Below are 17,418 nucleotides of genomic sequence, written 5' to 3'. Positions count from 1 at the left end.
AAAGGTGATATCACCCAATCGAGTAGGCGATATCACAAATTCGAATGAGTGATATCAGCTTTTCGAATTGGTGATATCACAAATTCAAATCAAATAGTTGATATCATCTGTTGGAACAGGTGATATCACTTATTCAAATCGGGGATATTACTTTTTGCAGTAAATACCAAAACGGGGCCTCATACCTATGAATTAAATCACAGTAGTGAAAACCCAATCATAAATATGTGTTTTTATGCTGTTGAATTTTGAACCGGTTTCATGATCAAATTTCTACGACCCGGCTCAGTTTTCAACGGATTAGGGTCTAAATTCAACACCTTTGGTCTCAGTATTCAACGTTGAAAAATGACCCCCTGGTCAATTTTCAACCCGGGTCAAAATTCAACGTTACACCTCAACGCAAATGGTCACCGTCGACCAGGGCCTGCTCATTCACCAATAAAAATTTACAGAATAAGTGATTACACAAGTTTTACAAACGGACCCAAGGACTTGTCCGTATAAAACGTCTATTTTCTCTAACATTGTTGATACTTACCGACACTGTATTTTTCCATTGGTTACTTGTATAATTTACCTAAAAGGCTGTCACTCTTTATATGGCTTTTAAATCATTAAATCACTCTTACCAAGTTTCCTTGCGTGACAAAGTAATATAGAACTTAGAAAAAATATAATTATCTTTGCAAGTGTTGCTTATAGTTGTCTGAAAGGATTCTGTACTGAAACAAACCCAAATGTCATACAGAAATTGGACAAGGAAAAGATACTGTGACCTCTTAGCTTAAGGTACTAAGATACTTTTAACAACTTTTAACAATAACAATGTGTGTCCTAATCCCCCCAACCGATCCCTTTATATACTTATCTATATAAATTCAAACCCTTCTTTAGTACTTCACAATTTATGAACCAACTATCGATTAGTAATAGGGAAAAATTAGAATACCAGAAAAGAGTGTAAAATTAGGTGAACACATGATAATACATTTATTATTGTATAAACAAAATTCTTTTGAAAGGCAGCAATTTTCAAAATTATAATAATACTAGTAACCTCGTCCTCCCCTGTTGCTTTTTGATGGGAAATGTGTAGTATTTGCTACCTTAATTGAAGTGAGCGAGATTTAATATGTATCCTACAAAAATGACAAATATATTTTATAAACTATTCAATACTGTCTAAACCCACCCGCAATTTCTGTTAAAAGGGAGTTGAACCGATCGTCCCATTCAACCTCTCATATAAATCTTCAATTAAAGGAACCGTATCTTTTAGATTTATATTGCATCTTGTCAACAGGGCAATTTAACTCAGTTAAAACAAAAACAAGAATTGTAAGAATGTTGACCAAATAAAAAAGGTTCAAACAGAATAGTTTTAACTCAGAAAAATGGTAATAGTAATTTATATCAAGCTTACGCCCTTAACGTTAAGTTTCATAAACCCTCTGCCTATTCATATGAAATTTTTCTTTAACTTTTATGATTTTCCAAAGGAAATGTATATAATATAATCATTTAAGAGTTATTATGATTATTAAAAAAAATTAAGGATTTTGTGATGCAGACTCAAGATCAATCTGTTCACAAAATCCTTAAATTTTTTTATATATCATAATAACTCTTAAATGATTATATTATGCCAATTTGTATGGGGTATGATAATATCTAAGGTTTGTAAGGTAACATAATTGATAAGGCACATGTTTTATCATGATTGATCAAAATAAGTTTTACAAAGCAGTCTTTGGGACAGGTATACCTTAATTTTAGTAATATTTTTGTGTTTTGGTGCAAAACTACAATATAAAATTTTCTACATTAAATTTTGGCAATTGAATTTTGAGGATTATATACTCTGAAACAGGTTGTAATTCATGACAATAAGCAAGCAAATATATGTCTTTGCTGGGCTTTTTAGTTGGTTTATGTTACTTGACACTTCCTTCTACAATGCTTCTTATACTATCATTCACACATGCAAAATAGTTCAGATAAGTTGGTGGGCAATGGACATACCTATGTGTAAATGAAAATGGATTGGTCAATGTACAACAATTTTGAATGATGAAATTAGGTTAAATATCTGAGAATATAGAGTCTGGAGTATGTTGTAGGTGTGTGACATTGAATACATTAAATATGTGTTACTGTTAAATACTCAATTGATTTCGACATAACTCTCATTTATTACCATTAGCATGTAAGGGTGGAATGTGTCCTAATTTATGACCTTAAATTTTGGAAAGAATTATTTCCCTTCATTTAAATTAATTAAAAGAATTAATTTAAAATATTTCATTTTATTTTATTTTTTTTATTTATTTATTTTTTTATTGTTATTCTATTTCTACTGTTTTCGTACATCTTTCAACCCCAGTATTTAATTTTTATTTGTTTAAAAGTTACTTTCCCCCAATGCAATCTTTGTTAATTAAGTACTGCTTAGTTAATGAATTTTGTTTCTCCTGGGCAATGCTGTTTGACAATAAAATGCTTTAATATGTCAGTAATGAGAGTATTACGACATTTAAGGGTAAAAAAATTTGTCCTATTAGAGATTAAAATGATTAATATTTCTATTTAAATGCTTATTTACAAGCTTTAATTTGCATCCCAGTCAATTCTAGATAGTTATCGCAAACTAAATCTGAGCAGGTTGATTTATTTTCTTAACAATGTGTGAAGTTTAATTTCATTTTTAAAGGACCAGTATGAATCTAGAGACATCCTGAGATAGTAGTAACAGCTTCTTACCCTTGTGCGACTCTTATGCCGTGTACTAATATAATTTGCTCCTTGTTTGTGACTGAACCCAGCATTTCTATTCTAAGGCATATGAATGATTAATTATTGCTGTTTTACTCTACAGTTTATGAAGCCAAATTCTGCAGCTTCTTGTGCTAGAACCTTTGTCACCCTAAGACAAAAATCTCACTCTAAAAAAACTCTAAAATTAAAATTGTATTTTTTATAGTCATTGACCAGGTGGAGAACAACAGTTCCCATGGTTAACCATTAAGTATCCTCAGTTCCAGACCCCCCCCCCCCCCCCTTTAAAAAAAATTGTTAAAATATTCTTCGTGTATGCCTTTATGCATTTTCTTAAAATGTTCCCATAGACCAGCAAACAAATGAAACGATACCAAACTGCAAATGACTCATAACAATGATGATATTAACCAACATCCTTTCGGTTCTTTCAGTACTTTGATTACTGCAGAAGTGAAAGTGACGCAATATTCGCGTGAAGGCCATTTAAAGACTATTGAATTTTCGCAAAATGTGTAAATACTAATTACCTTCTTCAGGCTTCATAACATTGGAAAACAAAACTTAAAACGGATTAGTATGCCTGACTTAATATTTCTGCGCTTAACCCCCAACCCCCCTCCCCCAAGCAAAAGCGAATCGGGAATTGTTTACGTTTTACTCCTAAAAATAATTACTTACATTAAACCATCCCTTGACTCCCATATGTTTTATATTATTGTTATCTATCATTCAAATTATACCATATTGTGTAAATTCAACCGATTATAAAAAATAGTCGACGTTTGATCTTAAAAAATCTCGGGCCAAATCCAAAGTAAAATTACACCATCGGCACATCTAATTTGGCTAGAAATCACAAACCATGATAGTTACTCATGAAATCAAGCTTATTTCATTACGAAAATTAAAACATTGCAACAATTCAACTTCACAAAATTTTCCTTGACCTTACCGTTTTATCGATTTATCGAGAAAGGAAGAGGAGGAAACAACTAAGTATTAGACTAGTGTATGTAAATGGACCTAAATTTTCCGGATTGATAGGTTGGGTCTAAGGGTACATATAATAATATATCTGTAAGGACTTAAGATATCCGGAATGGAAGGACATAGGGTTACTGAAATAAACTCACCTATGCGAGACCATGCTCGTATAAGTGGTATTAGTAAAAATTTGTTGAATTTTTGCAAATTTACATCGGTTGTAGTGAGTCATTGTTGCCAATGAGGGTACCCATTTTTGATGCCCATTATATAGTTTTGTTTATTGAAATCCGCTTTTAAACTAGTCTATAAAACAGGCATTGGTTGCTGTAAATTTACATATTTCAGTTAATATTTTTTTGGATATTTTCAAGTTTTACAGCTGCTTCAATGACGCGTTTAATTTTACTCTAGTTTACTGATTCTTGACCATTCATTTTTAATGCAGTGTCTCGAATACCCTTGTTTTCCAGCTTCCCACAATGAAATAATGCGATAAAAAGTGGTCACACAAACTGTTATCAATTCATTAAAGATTCAATAACGAGAAAAAGTCAAGCTTAATGTCATATGACTTCTATGTTGTATGTCATCGAGCTAATGACATTATTTATTAAACGTCCCTCGTAATGAGAATCTGCCATTTTTAGTCAGAACCAAAATCCCCTGTTTGAGTTTCTAAAAGAATCATTTAAACCTTTTATAAATCTATTCATAATTTTCGTATTTAAAGGAATCCAATCATACTATTTCATAGAATTAGAATTTCAAGGAGAAAAATTCCATTCCATATATGTCTCCATAAACATATATGCATTTTTAAAAAATTAATTACAGATCAATAGAAGAAAACAAAACATGGCAACTGCAGAAGGTCAAAATATCATAAGGTGCCTTCTCTGTTCTGACCCTGTGGAATTCCATTGTAATCCATGCAGTGTCGATTTATGTGAGAACTGCGTTGTGATTCATATGAAAGACAAAACAAAAAAGCACCAGGTCGTCGAATTTAGCAGCAAAAATGAATCTTTTATATTCATCACTTGTACTTCTCATGTGAACACTTGCCAAACATATTGCAGGGACTGCAATGTATCAACATGTATCAAGTGTTTATTAGAGGCCCACAAAGAGCACGACTTCGTGGACATGGAAACTATGATAGAAGACCGGAGAAAACATATTATATCTGAAACAGATGAAGAAAAAAGCATCTTGGAGAGATGCAAAACATTCAAGGATACCATTTCTTTTCAAGAAAATGAATTTGATAAAGTCGCTGCTGAAATATCTATGAGAGAAGAAAAAATAATCAAATCTGTCCATCTCACCTCAGTTAAATTAAGATCAAGTGTAATGAAAAGGAAAACAGAAATAACAACGCTTAATGTAGAATGTGCATCGAAAATTTCCGAGGTTGAACAACGACTTCAGCAAGCCATTAAGAAAAATGAAATAATTCTGCGTTCCAAAACTGTCATGGATTTTTTAACCTACAGCTCAGCTATGTTAAGGACCGATATGGAAAATGTTACCTTTGCACTGTTTAAATATGTATTGGTTCTTTTAAAAAAATTTAACAAAGCAACTGAATACTTGTAGAAAAGGTAATATAGCTATCAATAATTGATAGGACTGGGCCGTAGTTAATACCAGTTATATCGCACGTATTAGCTGTTTGTCACGTGACTTGTATAAAAATAGAATTGTTAAGCTGAATGTAGGAAATGTGGATAGTGCAAGGGCATACGCTTGTTTTTCAAGAAAATAATTGATACACATTAAAAGAGGTTTATATCCTCTACCCAAAAAGTGCTGGGAGCTAGTCAGTGCTGTTTGCGAAGTACTTAAAATTTTGCCGAAAATGCTTATAATAGCTAAAAATTTCCACTTTGCTTAAATTCTGTTATAAATAAGATTAATGTTATGCAGACCAGGATCAGCTCCCAGCACTTTTCAAAATATACACTATATGAGCAATAAATATTCCAAATTTCAGCTCAAACAAAATAGTCTATGCCCTTGCACTTTTGATGTATATCACGAATACGCTCATCGTTTTAGCGATATTCTCTATATTCCTTATCCCTGTGCAGCTTCAGTGCTACTAGATAAATTCATATTCTATACACATTGTATTTAATAAATTATTTTCTTTTAGTTTTAATGATTAGGTCTAAAAATTAGTAATGGCATCATATTTATTTAAGCATTCTTGTAATTATTAAACCAGTGAATTTACACCTCCGGATCACTTGTGCTGCGTCATGTCAAGGCTGATGACGTCATATTTGACAAAAGGCTTTCTTCTATTACTCGACTGTATCGCTATCAAGTATTGCAATTTTACAAGATTTTATGAATAATCGATAAAATAGATAAATTCAAGTTGTTATTTACGCATGATCATATCGTTAATTTTTGGAGCTTGTTAAATTTCAATGACGTCACAATTAACCTTCCAATACGATGTACAAGGAATGTGAACTCTGACCTTCCATAACATAGCCGAGAGCAATGTAGGAGATAAGATTAGGGAAGATGCACGAGTACTTTTCCCTGAGAATCCAATTCCAAATCTTGTAACCAAAGAAAATATCGATGATCATATATTGATATTATTTGGATCTTTATCATTTGGCGGCATCGAGGAGTGCAGAGATGTTGATTTACAAAATGCAAAAAGTACTAGTTCTGTAATGAATACGTTTCAAAGTCCATTTAATGAAATATTTAACATAAAATGCGATGACAAGGGTGAAATATGGATGAGTGGAAATAGTCCCCAACTTTATAAAATAGACAGCACTGGAAAAATCTTCAAGAGTATTGACATTTATTATAATGCTGCAGTCTTTACATTTGATGCACAAGTAAATGCTTTCTTTTCAAATTATTCTGACGTGTACTTGATTGAAGACACGGAAAGAAAAAACCACATAAAAATAAACAACTGGCACTTCAAAGGTATTTGCTTTACTAGAAATGGAGACCTCCTCGCAAGCATGCGCACAACAGGTTTGAAGAAAAGTAAAATTACAGGGTTTTCTGGAGTTCACGAAGTGCTGAGGATTCAATACGACGAGAAATATAATTCATATCTCTCTACAGACAACGACGATTTTCTCTTTCTTACCACAAATACTCATGGAGATATCTATGTAGCTGACTGGGCAGGGGAGGCAGTCGTGGTGTTCAATGCTCTTGGTGATTTTCGATTTCGGTATACTGGAAACGTCTCAGAAACAAAGCTTAAGAAGTTCAAGCCTTACGACATTGCTACTGATATCAATCAAAATATGCTTGTTACTGACACTGAAAACAATTTAATCCACGTTATAGACCAAGATGGAAACGTGATCCGCCACATAGAACACTTACATGTAAGCGTGGGACCTTTCTGTATAGACTCACAAGAAAATCTGTTTATTGGAGATATCAGTACCGGACTTGTTCAGTTAATTAAATATCGTGTTTGATTTATTTTAAAAATGGTCAATATGTACAGCTGTAAATTCTAGAGCATTTTCAGTACAAACACTTCATAGCCCTATCTGTATTTGTGTAAAGCTTTTATAAATAAATTCTGCAAAAGAAAATTGACCTACGAAAAAAAAAGAAATCTAATATTTGATGGAAACTGGTATGATACACTTGGCATTGTGGAGGTATACAGCTGGCATGCATCTATGAAACAAATGCTTTTCTTCAACATGAATATTTTTCTTATGAACTCTTTTGAAAATTTCCTTTCTATTGTCCATACATCTATCCATTATATATGTATAAACCTTTCATTTACTTCTGAATACATCAGAAAAACCAGTAAAATTTAGTTTTACAAATTTACTTAACCTGGCTAGGTATTCAGATCAGAAATGCTCAAAATATGGCTATGGTTTTCAATTGTAGGTAGTGGAGAAGAGATTGATTTATATATTTACATACATGTACGAATATGATTTTAAAATCTTTGTACCTTAATAAATATTAAGGTTCTAAATCTAAAAAAAAATATCTAGCGTTGAGTTTCTTTTAAAATCAATGTTTCAAAATACTACAATTAACGTAATCCGTATTACATGTAATTTATTACATATTCAAATATGTTGTCTTTCATTTTTTCTCGTTATAAGTTGTATTAATATTTAGTTCCACTGCTTTTTGATATTCAAATTTTGAAATTCTTCCAACTTTTTTCTTACTTTGCACCAAACATATTTTTTTTAAAAAAGCTGTGTGAAGATGTATAGCAAAGGTGTACTTATAGGCATACATTTTCCTTTTTAAAACAAATAAATTAATGAAGACACAAGCTGAAACTTCGCGCAAACGCGGGGGAAATAATTTTTTTTTACTGCTAACATAACTATTCCAAAACTATCTTTCAGATTCTACTGATAGTTTATTACACAGGAACATAGCATAACAAAATACTTCAAAGTCCCGCAATTATTTTAAGAACAGAAACTGATAATTATAAAAAATACACTCCCTTATTACCGGCCGCAAAATGCAAATGTTCAATGTCACAGGATAAATGTAAGATATTTTAATAACAGATCAAGCATTCCAGTTTCTAATTTTTTCATTGAAAAGACCAATTGGTTTGCGGCCGATTTTTGACGCTTGCGTCAATATAGGTTTCTTAATGTATTTTGTTTTTTTTTACTTCTACAAATATCAATTTCATTAAAGGCCTCTTCTTCTTGCAAAGTTGTTACAAAGCAACTTTATTCTGTTGTACTATGTAATTAGTCAGCCCGTGGGCTGACTAGTTGTAATACGAAGAACTTCAAATGCGCTTGCGTGTTTTGGAATTCTGGGAGGTAGTTCTGCAGTAAATCACTCTTGCTGATTTCATTTCAGTAAAATCAGTATAGATTAAACCAAGAAATCCCTATTTAACACCACCACGGTATTCTGTAAATTTATATTCAATTCAAACAGGAAGGCCATATATATGCTTATTTATTTATATAGAAGCTTCGTAAACAGTTCCAAACACATTTTTCTAAGACCTGGCTCGCAGTAATTTGACTGGTTCTAATCGGATCTACGCAGCGAAGCATAGTTGCATGAATTTATTTCACGAAGTTTTTGACGCGTCAATTGAAGGTCTTTTGTAAATAATATAACTAATTACGGATATAGTGAAGTAAATTCTTAGGTCCCAGTGACTTTGTTATAACCAAGTTTCACCAACTCAATTGTGTTACCAACAGCTTTACAATTATTTCCATGCCCATTCGCGAGAAATAATCGCCTCGATTTTCTTTTTGACAACGGGTACTGTACGATGCAACCTGACTTTCTAGAACTTTCAACAAAGAGTATGATCGGTGATAAACGGAAAGGATTTGAACATTTTGTTTTTTAATCAGTGGCCAGAGCTTATTTCGTTTATATCATTTAATAAAGTTATGATTGAAATATTCATTAATGACGTTTAATAGAATAAATAAGCGCTTGCTTGTTGTCGGTTTTAATATAAAATGCCAGTAAATTAAATCTGCAAAGCGGAACCGCCACTTTACTCTCTTAACGTAGGTCGCGGGTTTGCTGACGTCTTTAAAACTGGGTACGCAATTTATTTTATTTGGGCGACTTTCTTGTGCACATCTGATTATGACGTCACGACGAGAAAGGGAAAATTTCAGTGCATTATCTAGCTATAACTTTTGTAAAAATGGGTAGTTTTAATAGTGTAACAATATTCATAGAACATGCTGAAGTTATAAAAAATAATGAAGGCTTATTTTGATTCCAATGACCAACACTGAAAGTGTTAGAAAGCGCTTCATTATGTGTTATTAATCGCATCTTCTCGGGTCTATTCTGAGAGCACATGTACTTGTTTCGAAATAAATTTTAACCCTTGTATCAGGCCGGAATTAAAAATATCTTTGTTTCCCCTAACCCGACCCTAAATTTTCAAGTTGGGTCGGTAGGTAGGTAAACAATTTTATTTTCTGACAGCAGCTTTCAAAATACATTCTAAAATTTAATGGAATTTAATGAAAAATTACCTTTATAAATGAGAAAAGTACAAAAGAAAGCGGTTTATGAGCAAATTTCTAAGTATCATACATATGCCAATTAAAAGCAAAATTCATGATTTATTAATTCAAAAATGTTATATATTCAGTTGCATGAGTTGTGAAATATCTCACGCCAGAGTACATTTAATTATATAATTCGAATAAAAAAGAGAAGTTTTTCAAATACGAAAAGACCGGACATCCGAATATTTTTTTTTTCAAACTTTCCATCAGCCTCTAGTGTTTATAGACAATCAATGTACTTTTTTGAGGGCTATGAAATTTGCAGTAGTTCTAGAGCATTTTGCTTTGGAGTTAAGATGCAAGTAGCTAATTTTAGGAGGAACGCTGAATACGGTTTTATTGCTTTACACCGGTACAATGTCATGGGCACGAAGTTTAACCCATACATAAAGGCATGAAGAAAGGACATCTGAATTATATTTATCAGGATGAAAATGCAGACATATTTACAACAACTCTTATGGTTCCATAATGACATATAGTAAACATGGGAATATAGATGAACTGGTTATTAGATCAAAACTCAAATTAAATATGAAATGCAGTGAAATTGAATGATGTGTTTACTAGGTGGGCCCCTCATCTGCTCATGAGGTGGGTCTTACCGTGTATTACGTATCTTAAGAGTTTAAAAAGTAAAGACTTCTTATTAGCCAAAGGCATAAGATTGAGACGTCGCCATTGTTTTCTGAAGAACTCTCTGTAATCACATCTGGGTGCCATTTAGTTAACAACAAATGCTTACAGATCGCAGAAGAACAATGTCGGCCGTTCTGATAAAAACTGATTTTGATGGAATTGTTTTTTATAAAACTGGTTAAAAAATCTTTTCAGTCGGCGCGATTTAATTGAGTCGGTCGCGTTAGGGGAAACAAAGGTATTTTTTATTTTGGCCTCATGTATAATTTATAAATATTAAATACATGTATTAAATGTGTATAATTATAAAATGTTATCTAACTCCGAATTACACTCGATACCCCCTCCTCAGAAAAGCACTCATTTTAGTCACAGGCATCTGACGTTACTTATTTTTCTTTTAATAAAAAAAATATACATATACCTAATAATAAACGTTTATTATTAGGTATGTGTATTTTTTTTTCTTATTAAAAGAAAAATAAGTAACGTCAGGTGCCTGTGATTTTAGTGTACACTTTCAGTGGAAATGCAATAACAAACTGTTTATTACCATTGTCTTCTACGATAATTTATCTACACAACCATTTGATGGCATGTATGTCTTTGTTTTCATTTATCTCCGTAAACAGCGTCAAAACTTTGCTCACCGATGGAAAGTCGAACTCAATGTTTATGAAACGGTATGTGCTAATCTCGGACGAATCTATATACAGGTTGATTACAAATTAAAAACTGCTAAGGCACTACCGGGGTAATACTACTGAAATATACATTTTTGAGCGGCATTGACCTCTTGTAAATAACCACAGACACGTAGGATATGACCCCCTCCATTCTTTCCATTTCTTACTTCCTAACGCGGGGGGGGGGGGGGGGGGGGTAAAACGTTTTCCATTTTTTTTAAATTTCAACTCCACCCTATATGTGCATGTTGATTTAATCGAAATATTTACTAATCGGAGGCACATAAAGAATTATATAAATGAAAATCTGAAAAGGAAGGAGAAGGTTTTTCAAATTTATCAATGTCTGCATATTCCATGATTATCTACGTATTAGATAGTGATCATGCAAGTGAAGATAAAGTGAGGCAGACGTCGAGAATAAGAACAAATTGCAAGCTGTCTCTTCTTATGTATCAGTCGAAAACGAAAAACATGTATTTAAAAACAGCCTAAAGAGATAAAAGGGTTACATTACATTATTAATAACATGCAATAGGCATTAAAAATCTAAAATAGGAAAACCCCCAGAAAAAACAGAAAGGGGGGGGGCGATATTCAATTGCCTGTATAACTGACGGCATGCGTTGTTTTTAGTTACATGTACATATTTTATTTGCTGCGTTGATTTCCATATTCATTCAGTACAATTAATGTTATATGTATAAATTGAAAGTCTAAGAACAAAATAAAATCTGCCTGTTGATTGCGCCAAACAAAGCGTAAAAACATATTTCGGGGTTGGGGTTGGGGTGGTAGTAGTCCTTGACTTTTCAAACAAACTTAGATCACAGATCTGCGATTTCAACGGGGATGGGAAGTCTGCCTTTTCCAGAGGGGAATACAAGGTCACTTTTATTTTACACAATTCCGGCGAGAATCCGCGCATGAATTAAAAAAAAAAACGGAAACGGTAAGAAATAAACACATAAAGGAAATATATATTATATAAAAAAAACTTAAGGACTGATTGTTGGTTTACGCCTTTTACGTGAATTTTCACTAATATTAGAGGAAATGAACTGAAAGGGAAAAATGTCTAATAGTTATTTTATTTAATTATTATGATAGTGGTCACTTGAAAGGAGATATACGTGAATTTCCCTTTTCTTAAAATCCGTATTTTTTTTTTGTGTATACCGGATCGATATTCACGACGCCAAGCATGACGTCGCGATATTTTATGACGTTGTTTTTAAAAATGCTACATTTGTCAATATAAAAGCAATATCTACAATTAATTTACGAAAAAATAAACCCGAAAACATATTAATTTTTTTACAAAGATTTATTTCAAATCAATTCTATTTTTAAATACCAAAGGATAAACAAATTCGTCTGCACGATTTAAAAGTTAATGATCTTTTTTAAATCAAAACCTTGCCTGAAAACAAGCCAAAAACGAAGTTTTTCCTATATAATTCAATAGAATACCGTTGGAAATGTAACTACAACAATGACATCTTTGGAATTCAATTACACAAAAACGGTGCAGACGAATTTTATAAAAATTTCAGAGAATGGAAATCAAAGGTAGAGAAATCATATAGGTAATTTTCATGGTATGTTTTCGAACACTTTTAAAAGCCCTGTAAACCCGCGACCTACGATAAGTGCTATATTGAGGCAGTTAGCCGAAAATGAAAGTAGATTTTAAAATAAAGAAGTATATAGGGTACGGGCCATTTAAGGCCCCCACTCAGAAACTGTTTGTCTTTACTATGGAGAGGGATAAGGCAAGGATGTTACTAAAAATATATTATTTAATTTGATCAGGCGTTCCGTTGCCATGGAAACCGTCGTCAAAATCATACACCTTCAGACCTCTAAATCTGGCATCTAATGCCATCTATTTTCATTTAACCGATCTTTAATTTTTATACTAACTATATTGCCTTAAGTTAATGATTGTATGTATACTTTGGGATATGTCAAAGTGACCATTTTACTAAGAAAATATATTTTTAATTTAATTGGTATTCCGTTACCATGGAAACTGTATTCAAACTTATTCCTGTATATCTGAAATCATTTCTTTATTGACAATTAAGAAATCTGTAATTTTGATAGCATTTATTAAATATTCCATGAATGTTTATATTTATATTTTGGATACCTAAGATGATTTTTTACTTAGAATTATATTAAATAGATAGGCAATTCCGTTGCCATGGCAACCATTTTGTACAAACTTATTTCTCAGACCAGATTTTGTTGTTATTTACCAAACAAAAGCAATCGTTATTTTTTTATACAATTTTTTCGATTTTTTTTTTGAGGGGGGGGGGGGTGAACTAAATATTTTTAGGAAAAAAGAAAACAGGATATGTTTGTGAAACACTATGTGCCCGGCGGCAACAAAGTTCGAAAAAGCTATTTTTAGCGTATAGGTTACAGTCAACGTCACAAGGTCTTTGACCTTGGTGTCATTTGAAAGACCTTCACTAGTGAAGTATGCTATTAAATATAAAGTCTATCTCCTATGGTTCAAAAGTAGAGCGAAAGTTCGAAAAATCTATTTTTAGCATATAGGTCACAGTCAAGGTCACAAGGTTATTGACCTTGGTGTCAATTGAAAGTGTTTAATTAGTGGAGTATGCATTCTAAATATGAAATCTCTGTCTCGAACGGTTCAAAAGTTTTGGCTAAGGTTAAAGTTGACAACAGACAGGCAAACAGCTAAACACACAAACAGACAGACAGGAAAAAAACAATATACGCCCCAAATAAATTCGGGGGCATAAATATTTAACATTTTAACAAAAACTTGTCTCTCTTACAATAAGTCTGTCCGTTAATGCAGTCGTTTCCGGTAATAACTTTGTAACTTAAAAAAATTAGAAGTTTTAATATTCTGGTACATGTATACATATGATTTATAATTTGATAAAATCTCGAATTTCAAAGTCTTGTAAAAAATTGTTATACCATAATCATTTGTAAAATTCAAATTACTGGCAGATGAAAATATGAAAAATGCTATTAATTGGATTTTATCAATTATCATTTTACGAAGGAATTCATAAAAAAAAAATACATCTGTATCAATCAGCATAATTTTGCAATATGAACATTAAAATTTAGCATAGCATGATCATATTTGAAGTGCAGAAATAAGTAGTGAAACAACATATAGACTTCTATTTTTCATATTTACGAATTTTTATTTTTTTTAGCCAATGTCGTCCGCGTTGCGCAGTAGTAAGAGTATCATTCTATAGAGTCGCGAAGTAAGGAGTCAATCCTTACGTCGCGGAATCGAATCCTATCAAAGGATGTGGAAGCCAGTCCTTCATTTGAGTTCGTATAAACCGAGGTCTTGTGTGTAGTAGGAGATGGTACGAAAAAGAGCTCTCACTGGCCAATTACCCAAGTGCAGAGTTTAGGTTAGAATCTGTTGCCCTTCATCTGCATGTGGTGGTATCTCAATATAAAGAAAAATTCTCAACAGGGACATTAAAAAACAATCTATCAATCATATTTAATTTTCTCTCCATTGAAATCGATGGCCTTTTCCTATTAACATGTACAAAAATTCTAGTATCAGAATGGTAAAATCGTGTAAATATTGCCTACGATACGTTGTTAAAAAATTCAAAAGGCATAATGATATAAGGTTTTTAAAATTAAACATAAAAACGATAAGAAAACACTACGAATTCATGTAACTGGCCATTCAGGAGATACACAAATTCAATGAACAGATTTGTTTGTTTGATTTTTTATCTACCCCTTTGAGAACTTTTTTCGAAATGTTATGGCTCTATTCCGAAGTGAGATTTGAACCCTGTGCTTAAGGATCGCTATACTCTGCGACTCATGGGCAAATGATCTAACAACTGCGCAAGACAGGTGCACCAATAGACCTGGTGAAATATTGGAATCTTGTTTTGATATCATAGAGGGGGATGGGTGCAATCAGTAAAATATACCGAGTAATCAATAATTTTCTAGGCTTTTGCCTCTTCCGATAAAAAATTAATTTCATCTGGTACAGTGTACTTTTTTGAGATTTTCAGACAAGAAATACAACTTCACGGGTAACAACCTTGACTGTATTACAAACTACGAAGGTAGCAATGACACACGCCACTTTTTCAACACTCAAAAAAATGTATTTTAACACTTCCTATCTGTAGAGTCTGGAAAAGAAATCAAAATGTTTTAAATAGTAAATTAAAATAAAAAGAAATTAATTATTATAATATTTAAAAAAAAAAGATAAAATAGTTGAGGTAAAAAAAATCAATATCATGTTGAGTGCTACTGCAGTAATCAGTAAAAAAAAATGTTTAGAGAAAGTGTACATGTATAATGGGTACTTTGTAATACAACTAAGTATAAGCCTATTTAATTTAATAATTCACACTATGATAGTTTTTATAATAACAAATTAACCCTAAAAGTTCAAAAAATAAATTAATGAATTATTAGAATTAAAAATGTAATGCATTTGTATTGCTTTGTAGCACCGTGACTATATAAATAAAATGTTGATTCAAAACTTTCTTGCCATTATTTTTATCTAGGCGTATTTATTATTTTTATTTTGTACATATAAATTATGCAATAAAATTAAATCATAGAAATATAAATATTATTTTTGTTGTCTATATGTACTCAACATTTATAGAAAAAAAAATATTTTAGTTGCTTTTATTGAAATTACTAATGCCCCGAACTTCTTAGAATAACGTTGATTTTTTACACGTCTGGTTGGCCGTACATTTGTTGCCTTGTAAACAGGTAAACAATGAACGATACGGGAAAAAATGACAACGTCTAGAGTAGATATGGAAATATTCACACACAACGAACGTATTTTAAGATGATCAAATAATTATTTAAAATGTATACTGTGTATAAATTTCTTCTGTGAACTGATTTAATGTACAAGTGTAACAGAGACAATTTTGTGCCTCTGCTGGGGATCGAACGCGGGACCTCTGGCTTGCCAGTCCAGTGCTCTAGCTACCGATTGAGCTAAAGGGTTAACCCACTATCCCAAGTTAGTAGGATGCCGTGTATCTAACACTACCACATTGTCCCCCTCCAGAGAATGAGATGTCCTCATCCCTTTTGGAGTGCCGACGCCCGTGGAGCGAAGTTCTGGGGGCAATCACTCTCACCCTCCAGAGAACACCCGGGTCCCAACGTGGGCGCCAAATGTAACAGAGACAATTCATTGCCTCTGCTGGGGATCGAACCTGGGACCTCTGGCTTACCAGTTCAGTGCTCTACCGATTGAGCTAAAGGGATAACCCACTAGCCCAAGCTGGTAGGATGCCGTGTATCTAACACTACCACACAAGTTCAAACGATTCGAAGATCAAACTTGATCATCGTGTTCCTTGTGATCCACACCCGTACACTCACACATCAACAGATCAATGTCGATCCCGATAAATTATATTCTTTAATTACAAATATGTTTCAAAAACAGGTATGTCTAGAACTTTATGTTGGAAAATATACATGAAGCAATCGATAAATGATGCTACCTTCGAAATAAAAAAAATCAACGCATGCAACCACGTCGTCGTCATTCTCCGTATATGCTTGTGACGTCTCACCAGTCAGAAAGTGCTATTTTTCTCACGTTTTTTTTTTTTTATTATTTTTTTAAGTGTGTGCGACTTTATGAACAAGATTAATTTTTTGAATGAAGACATTCTTTGAAAATATCTTTTACGTGTGTAATTATCTTTCTTGTTCAAGGCGTCGCATATACCTAAAATCGCCGATAACGATGCTAAAAATGCCAGTTTTAGGCGTTTTCTTGTAAACTTAGTCACTTTAAACCTTTAATTCTCTGCATATCACTTAAATCAACATATCAATTTAACCATAAAAGAAAAGTATAAATTCTAATCTTTCAAAAAATATCAATTTCATTGAGGTTTATTGACGTTTTTTTTTTTTTTTTTTTTTTTTATTTTATTTAGAATAACAAAACATCATATACATGTTAGACACAGTGCATTTGATTTGGTAAGTTTAAACATTTACATTTTTTCTATTTGTCATGTAAAAATCATATGGAATAATTTATCACAAAATATCAAATTGAAGAAAAGTCATTAACAAATACAGCTGATTATCTAATGTATGATTGTTTAGGTTTTATCAAAATTCAATGAAAAAAAAGTCATAAAAATACAGCTGATTATCATATGTATACTTGTATATAGGTACCCTTATATATCTGGGAGACCTCACCTCCA

General features: G+C 32.3%; 1 protein-coding gene across 1 annotated transcript; it reads left to right on the top strand.

Moving 5' to 3' along the window:
* Nucleotides 1–6,770: 6,770 nt before the first annotated feature.
* Nucleotides 6,771–7,244, top strand: LOC134252913 (uncharacterized). Its single transcript, XM_062735452.1, has one exon. The coding sequence runs from the start codon at nucleotides 6,771–6,773 to the stop codon at nucleotides 7,242–7,244; it is 474 nt and encodes a 157-aa protein (XP_062591436.1).
* Nucleotides 7,245–17,418: the final 10,174 nt, after the last annotated feature.

Source organism: Saccostrea cucullata, unplaced genomic scaffold (assembly GCF_032062105.1).
Source record: "Saccostrea cucullata isolate Sc308-1 unplaced genomic scaffold, CSIRO_AGI_Scuc_v1 ctg5924, whole genome shotgun sequence".
NCBI lineage: Eukaryota > Metazoa > Mollusca > Bivalvia > Ostreida > Ostreidae > Saccostrea > Saccostrea cuccullata.
This window is presented reverse-complemented; position numbering and strand designations above follow the sequence as displayed.